Here is an 8,871-nt window from a genome sequence, read left to right as displayed (position 1 = left end):
TTTCATACGTTTTTAGTGTATATTTAATATATATATAATACATATTTTATAGGTAATTAATATTTTGCAAATTCGAACCATGATGGTCTACTATCTTTAATCTAGAGACAGTACATCAACCGTGGTTTGCATTTGCAAAATAATTTTTCATAGGTTTGTTAGTATATATTTAATATATATAATACATACTTTATAGGTAACTAATATTTTGCAAATTCGAACCACGATGGTCTACTATCTTTAATCTAGAGACAGTACATCAACCGTGGTTTGAATTTGCAAAATATTAATGCGTTTTGAAACCTATTAGAAAAAAAGTATCGCAACCGATATGTTCACGACGATACATATATCCCTTATAGAAATCCAATTTAATACTGGAAATTACGTACCTACTTTGAATATTAAATTGTTGTTTAGTGCTTTTAATACTCAAAATAAGTAATTGATTACAGTGATTGTGTTACAGCAAAATTCTCTCCGAAGTGCGATCATATGTTTTCTGAAAATTTTTTTGCATTGAACATGATGCCGTTTGAAGAATTTGCCTAGCACGTCAGAATTTTGAGTAAATTGGAATGAAAATGGCACAAAATTGCGTTTTTTGCCACTTTTAACATTTTTTTGCAAAACAGAAACTAGTTTCTAAATAAATCCAACAGCATCTGAAAGTATCATTCCAAGAGCTTTCAAATAAAGTTTGATTTATGTATGATTTTATTTCATCAAATTATAACTGTTCAAATTTTAGACTTTCTGTAATATTGATACATTTTAAACATACATATAAACAGGAATAAAAGTTGCTCGAGAAGTTCCTTGGAATCAATAATTCTGCCATTTTGAATTAACAATAAAGTATAGTAGCATATATACGTTGACTCCTCGTAAAACACACACACACGCGCGCGCGCGCGCGCACACGCACGCACGCACGCACACGCACCATGCATAAGTACATATTTATCCTTGTAAATTTTAATCAAAAAATCTAAAATTTAAACAGCCATAACTTGATAAAAAAAATCGTACGAGTATGAACCAAAATTTGTTTGAAAGCTCTTGTATTATACTTTCAGATACCGTTTGATTTATTTAGAAACCAATTTCCGTTTTGCCGCAAAAAATGTTAAAAGTGGTTAAAAATGCCATTTTGACTTCATTACAATTTACTCAAAATCTTGACGTGATAGGCGAATTTTTCAAACGGCATTGTGTTCAGCGTGAAAAAATCTTCGGCAAAACATGGTCGCACTTCAGAGAGCGAAAAAAAGTGTTTTTTTAGTAACACAGTGTTATCTTCCAATATTAAATTTTTGTAAGAAATGACCAAGTAATATTTTCTTACATATGCATTGTTAAATAAATTATGAGATGAATATGATTCAAGGATGATAAAATTTGTTCATATACTAATACATATTTCTTCGATTTTCTAGTTAGTATAATAATAATTTTCATGAAAATGTCTCTCTGATTTTCTAATTTGATTTTCATAGATTTGAATGTAATTTTAAAACAAAAGAAAATAGACATGTTTAACATACATGACCAAATAGAATGTCTTTATCCTTCACTTACATGTTACTAAACAAACGATTCAAGGCTGCAGATATCATTAAAACGAGCGTTTTTACAAAGTGTCTTTAAACTCAAATAACACAACTGAAAGGAAGTCAGTAGCGAAAATGCATGAAATATCTTCATTTCGTGATTTCAACTTATATTCAACTTATATTTCAATTTATATTCTCGTGAGAAATCGGGCTCTTTTCGATTGTATATATTACCGATTTGGATCATGCTCCAATTAATCTATCATAATATTTACAACATTTTCTTAATATAGATAAAATTAATAGCTGTATTGCATGACACGCGCATAAGAAGAATAATTAAATTAGGAGGAATAAGCTATACATATAATTAAAAATCCTTCTGTAAGCCTTAAATGTTGAATTAATCATCAATTAAATTAATCGAAATTTGATCCAAGTTACTTTCTTGTAGATATTATCACGCAAAGAGAAGAGAGGAAGAAGCGGATCGATAGATCTTTAAGATGCTGACAAATTATAGAATCTCTACCTACAAAACGAGTTTCCGCTTGTCTATTTACAGAGCCGATGTTGAAGGCAAAGTGGAAGGGCCTGCGTGACACATTTCGTGCCGAGTTGAAGAAAGACCAGGTATACCGCAAGAGTAAATTCCACCGGAACCGACCAGTATGGATCCACTTCAAGAGCTTGCAGTTCCTCAAGGAGCAGATGCTGCCGCGACCGCCGATCTGGGAGCGCAGCGTGCCGAAGACGGAGGACGAGCTGCAGCCGAGCGAGGGCGAGGGCGAGAACGGCATGCCGAGTTCCGGCATCGACGGCGGCCTCGATGATCGAGACGCGATCGCCGATCACTTGCTGTCGATGGCCGGCGACGGTCACCACCATCACCATCATCATCACCACCACCATCAACTCAAGCTGGACGGTGGCGACGGTAGGCGTGGCACGGTGGACGTGAAGCGCGAACCCGAGGAGAGCTTCGACAATCTAGAATTCCAGAGCGTCACCGACAACTTGGCGGAGAACGAGATGATGCTGCAGAACATCTCGCCCGAGCAGGTCCTGATGAGTGACAGCGACACCGGCGTCGGTCTCGCCGGCGTCGATCCGCTCGAGGGCAGCTGTCGCTTTGACGACAACTACTACTTCCTCATGAGCTTGCTGCCGCACATCCGTACCCTGCCGGCCGACCGTAGGATGCTGCTCAGGATGCAGATGCAGGAGCTCGTCTACAAGGAGGTCTATAAGAAAGCCGCCGACGCCGAGCAGACGGCGAAGACTTAACTCGTTGTCGCCGCGCTAATCTGGACGCTCTTGAGACTTCCTCTTTTCTCGCTGCAATCATATCGCGTCGCGACGTCAGAAATGAGAAATCACGTGGATTTTCTGTTTGTGCTATACGCCAAAATTAAATTGACTTTTTTAATACGTTGTCGCGTTCATTGCCGTAACTTTAGTATGACTGCACGGGGGAAGCGGTAGTCTCATTGTCAGAGTATTAATTCGTAACCGTTCATCGAGGAATAAAGAGTTCTTATTTATATAAATATACAAGATGTTACAAAAATACGTGGCCAAATTTTAAGAGTGTATCCTATTTACAATAAGGATGATAAAACAAAAAGTGATATGAACATAGTTCGGAAACGTTTCCTTTCCAAGCCGTAAATACTTTTTACTTCTAACAGAATTTGGCAAAAATATTTCGCTAAAAATGGTTAGAAATGAGTTCCATCCGCAGCAATACTTCGTATCAATTTTTCATGAACTATCGAAGATATTAAAAAATTCCAGGAATATTTTGGATTTTGTCACACGAAGCGATAATAGGATTTCGGAGAACTTTCACCCAAAAAATTACGGGAAACTACGAATTATCTTCTTGGATATTATTTTATTATATCGTTTTTAGACATGTTTTTATTGAACATTATTACGAATATGATATTATTATTATTAAAAAATTCTGCCATAAACAAAAAAATTTCGGAATGGAAGTATTTCTGGATAACTTTTTACTATCTTTACTGGAACAATAAGTAGAAAACGTTCTTAGAGTTTGGTTATCCATTTTTTAAACACTCTGTACAAGTGAAAAATCTTTATTCCTCAGAGAACGATCACAAATCTTTAGACGTCGGAATATTTTATAATTTATTTATTTTCCACGCGACACCGACACGGAGCAACTGTTGTCGAAAATAAAATTCAAAGTCATTGAGTAAATGTCCGCGGGTTCCTCCTCATGTATTCACGAGTCGGAGCACAATTGCGGACAAGGTTATTCACATCCAGGGCTTTCGAAAAGAAAATAAGAAAAGAAGTAACCCAGAAAATACCAAGTTACACGCAACGTACCTGTTGTAATTTTCTACTCAATAATATATATAACTATAATATAACACATGTGTTTTATATTATAGTTTTATATTATATTATTGAGTGGAAAATTACAACTAACAGGTACATTACATGTAACTTGATATTTGCTGGGAAGCTTCTCCGCTCTTCCGAAAGGAATTTTGAAGGTATTTTTTTTTTCCGTAAGAATCCACGTCGACACAATGCGAAAGTGCGCTTGTGCATAAGTCACAGCTATGTATATATGTACAGGGTGTCTGATAATTACCACGTTACCTTTCGTGATTCAGGTAGAGCGGAAACTGAATAGAAAAGTCCTTAACCGTGTTTCGCGATCAGTTTCTCAATAATTGATAAGAAATTAATTAATAAAGGTTTGCGAACGAGCGTGCGAATCCGCATGACTTCTGTTCGGCTTAATCCCCTGCACTTGCTCGCAGGAGCTAGCTCCGGTAATTACAAGACACCCCGTATACAATTCGACGTATACACGGCTCTAGGTAGGTCATCAACCGGGTCGCTCCAGTGCTAAGCGCGCGCCCGCGCGGTCGCCAACGTGACTCTACGACCGGGCGACGTCGCGGCGACACGGTTGAGCGACACTGGTGCTTTCTCGTACCTGGCGGATACGGCGGCGGTGACGCACACCTGTGTGCGTCCGCCGCAGTCGGTGCAGCACGTCCGTGGCGGCGTTTACGCACATCACCATCCGACTCGGTGCTGGTCGCAACTCCCACGGTAGCCCGTCCGAGAGGTGCGCATGCGCTCGTCACCGTCGGTGTGGCTCCACAATCGTGTGGGTTCCCCCCCGAGCATCGCGTCCTCCGAGGACTCGCTTTCGCGTCGCGACTGACGCGACTCCGCGTCCGCGTCTACGCTCCCAGTAACTCAGTTCGTCGCCGCTCGCACACCGTTACTCCGGTCGCGCGTGTTACCGCACTCGCGCGCGCTCCTTGGTTGATCGGTCCCCGTTTCTCTAGCCCTCCCTCCCTTCTTCCTTGTTCACTTCTTTCCCCGTTATTGTTCCCCGGGTAGCGTCGCGTCTCCCGTGGTCGCGACACGTCGTCGTCGTCGTCGTCGTCGTGCGAGCACAGGTGTTAGAAGTCAGCGGACATACGACGGGATACACGTCGCTACTCCGCGAAGAGCGGTGGACATACCTACATATACCTGCCTGCCGTCGGCTGTGTCCCGCGAGATCGACGCGAGGTGAGTCAAGTTTCAGGAATCTCACTTCCGAGCGCTTCCGCGTCAAGAAGAGTCTGCTTTTTCGGGAGGGTACCACGAAGCGCGCGATCACCACCGCGTGGACCCCGCGAGTGTTATACGGGGAATTCCTCGATCAGTTCGAAGTTGACAGTTCTCTCGGCGAGAAAATGTTGTTCGCCGGTCTTTGACACAACATACTTATTTTCACGACTATATAGTTAAGGAAGGATATTCGCTGTATTTACCTCTCAGTCATCTTAATCCATCAAGAAAAAGAGACATTCTATTTTCGATCGAGGAGAAATTGAACTCGAAGATTGATACCTGAATATTATTCTTGTTGACAAGAACTCAACTCCGAATTGATCGAAAAGCAATGCTGTAGATCCTTTTATGTCTATTTCTACCAACGTAAATCGACTTTAATCTCTATTTAACGTCTTTCTTTATCTTTTCCAACTTCTTAGAACTAGGAAAGATAAAGAATCAATTAAATATAGATTAAAGTCGATCTGCATTAGTAAGAACGGACATTCCACGTCTAAGAAGCGAACGGCAAATTTCAGAGTTCTCGTCACCTCTCCGTGTTAACATGAATCGCGCGATCGGATGGGTGTTTCACGCGCCGCTTCGCGCCGTTTACTGTAAAGTATCCACTGTACAGACCTTCGATCGTCCTCGTAACCGACATCACTTTTTGTAACATACGTATACATAATGTATCCCGCAGTGTTTCCCGCGAAGTTCTAATAATTTCGACGATGCGTGCAATACGAGCGTGTCCAAAAAAGTTTTGGAAATACGAGCGTGCTCGCTCGGCTCTAGTCTAACGTCTAATCCTTTTAACCGTGCTCATTTCTTGATTGTGAAATCACCTGAAAAGGAAAAAAAAACGAATGTGTATATGTTAAAAAGATATTATTTTATTAAAATAAAAAAAGGACTTTTTTTACTACGTCACTTATATTTCATTGCGTTACCATTGCGTCACTTCGCCGTTTAGACGAAGGAGTAATTAATCAGACAGCCACACGACCTCGAAACGTATTGTCTCTGATCGGCGAGAGTTATTCTTGCACACAATGCCTTGGAACGTGTCAGAAGTGTGTAACAAAACAAACAAGAAACAAGGCGTTTCATCTTACTAGTATGAGTAATATACTTATAAAAAATTGGAAGTGCGATCGATATAAAAATATAGAAGCGAGTCGTATAACTTCGGAAGGAATATGAGAGTTCTTCAGGAACGATCGATTTAAAGAAGGCTGAAAAAAGACTCGATTATTGTCAGTTGTTCGATTGACGGGTCCGCTCCAGGTTAAGGATGGTAACAAGACATGGACCCAGGATAACTAGAATGCTGGCGATATCCAGTGTGTCATTAGAGAAAGAAGATTAGATATCGGAGACTCTCCTGCGCGTTAAATATACCCTCCGCTCCCTCGTCCACGTGCTTTCGAGAGTTCGCTCTAAATAGGTGTACTGGAATCTCGGCTCGACGCGATTCGAAACGCATCTACGCGCATTCCGTTCCGAGTGACAAGTGCCTGGAGACCGAAACGCTGGTCCTGTCCACGGTGCGCTTAGTAAACAGTCCGAGCGTGACACATAATAAGCTAAAGCGAGATTACGGCACGATTGCAGACCGATCTCGAACGCGCGTCGTATTCATCGTCGGTCGTAAAAAAAAATGCTGGATTAACGCGGAGTAAATCGGCCGCCGTTTAAAGTCCAGTATTTGAAAAAGGAATATTTCTTATTAAACCGTAATATACAAGCAGCTTTGACAACTCGATTAATTTCTCTTGAAAGCACGCGTGCAAACAATACTAATGATACTCCTTTCTTCGCGCGTATATTTAAGTCAAATGTATTCAAAGTTTTAGAGCAAAGTTGAACAAACTAATAATTAATTAATTTGCTAATTCGTACACGCAAGAGTTTAAGCAAATATGTGTTAATTCAACAAGTTTCTGATACGCTACATTTAAGGTGCAGAATTTGATGTTGCGAAATCACGTATTTCTCTTTTTAATATTCAAGTGAGTTACAAACTTATTTTTGCATCAGATATCTGCTCAGGATTTTTTTTTAATTTACACTGAAGATGAGAAAAATGTTTTGATTATAACATCAAGGCTATATGATAGAATACATTTTAGTGATACCAAACAGAATTCCTGTATTATATAAAAGTAACTTTGACAACTCGAATTTCTCTTAAAAGTACGCAAATAATACTAACAATATTCCTTCTTTCGCGCGTATTTACGTCAATTATGCTTAAAGTTTTAAAGTAAAGTTGGACAATCTAAATAGAGATAAACTTAATTCATTCGTTCACTTGTACATTAAAGAGTTTAAATAAATATGAGTTAATTCACAAAGTTTTTGATACACTTTTAAAATGCAAAATTTGCGAAACCATGTTCTACAATATTTATCTTTATTTTTTTTATATTTAAATGAATTAACATTTTTTGCATCAGACTCAAATTTATGCTAGTCACATTGAGAAAAATATTTTAATTGTAACAAGGTTATATGATAGAATGCATTTTGGAGACCAAATAATTTCTAGTTATCGTAATTGGACACAATATTTTATAAATAAAGTGTTTAACATATTTAATCATAAAAATTTGGTTAATATTCTCGATCGAATCTATAAATCTTCTAGTTGTATGCAGTATATGCACTAGATCTTTTCACTAAAAAGTTAGTGCTAAACAGTAACTGCTGATCTAAGTAAATTTAGTATCATTATCAAGAAAGTTTGATTTATTTAACAGAAAGGAATTAACCATGCTTGGAATAATTTTTAAAAGAATGTTAATTCATTTAGTTTGCAACGTAGTTAGTTGAATCTATATATCAAATTTCCAATTTATGCAACTAGATTTTTCTTTATTCTAGTTTAATTTAAAACACTCAAGAATCTTCAGCGAATATGAATTAATTCGTCAAGCTTTTGGTAAGCTAAATTTAAGATGCAAACTATGTTGTACAGATCGATTTTTTTTAAATATTCATGACACTCATTTTTTCTTACTGAGAAAAATATTTTAGTTGCATTAATAAGAAATACATTATACAAAATGCATTCTGATCACATCAATCAGAATTTCTTGTAATTGCCTATCGCAATTATATTGACTAGAATGCTTGTATCTGATTTGTTGAATCTACCCTTTATTGAATCTATCAGGTGTCTAATTAATGCAACCAGATATTTTTTTAGTGATCAGACATTGATTCAGAATTTGTGAGCCACCTACTGCCTCGATAGAAAAATATTTATAAAATTATATAACGAAATTTTGTAAAAAATGTGTATTCTGCAATTATATATACACTCGACAGCAAAATTAAAGCATCACCCATTCTGATTACTAAAAATAGGCAAATTTTAAGAGAGTGTAACTTCGTCAAAAATGATCGTATCGGAATGATCAAAAAAGCATTTTAAAGCTTAAAGTCTCTACTTTCGACATCCATAATTCATTAAATTACATACTGATTCTTTACAAAGCTGCACGGATGCAAATCGAGATGCATCTAATCTAAAAATTTTTTACCAAGTTTGCAAAGTTCCAAAAAGTAAAATAAAAATCGCACGCAAATGTGGTTTACATCGTTTGAAAGCGTGAACCTTTAGCTTTAATTTGAGCACCCGGTTAGCATTGTGCGATTTTTTTTCACCGAGTTATTCAACATTGAAGCTGTCTCTTATACACATCTC

General features: G+C 38.0%; 1 protein-coding gene across 1 annotated transcript in view; it reads left to right on the top strand.

The window, feature by feature from the left end:
* Positions 1 to 3,492, top strand: part of LOC105455516 — a 7,665-nt gene extending 4,173 nt beyond the window's left edge. Inside the window, exon 2 of the mRNA XM_011698895.1 lies at positions 2,122 to 3,492. Within this exon, the coding sequence (XP_011697197.1) occupies positions 2,122 to 2,843 (722 nt within the window). The 3' untranslated portion in view covers positions 2,844 to 3,492. The remainder of the gene's footprint in view (positions 1 to 2,121) is intronic.
* Positions 3,493 to 8,871: the final 5,379 nt, after the last annotated feature.

This window comes from Wasmannia auropunctata, unplaced genomic scaffold, assembly GCF_000956235.1.
Source record: "Wasmannia auropunctata unplaced genomic scaffold, wasmannia.A_1.0 LD335902.1, whole genome shotgun sequence".
In the NCBI taxonomy this organism is placed as follows: Eukaryota; Metazoa; Arthropoda; class Insecta; order Hymenoptera; family Formicidae; genus Wasmannia; species Wasmannia auropunctata.
The sequence above is the reverse complement of the archived record's forward strand: the minus strand, read 5'-3'. Positions and strand labels throughout refer to the sequence as shown.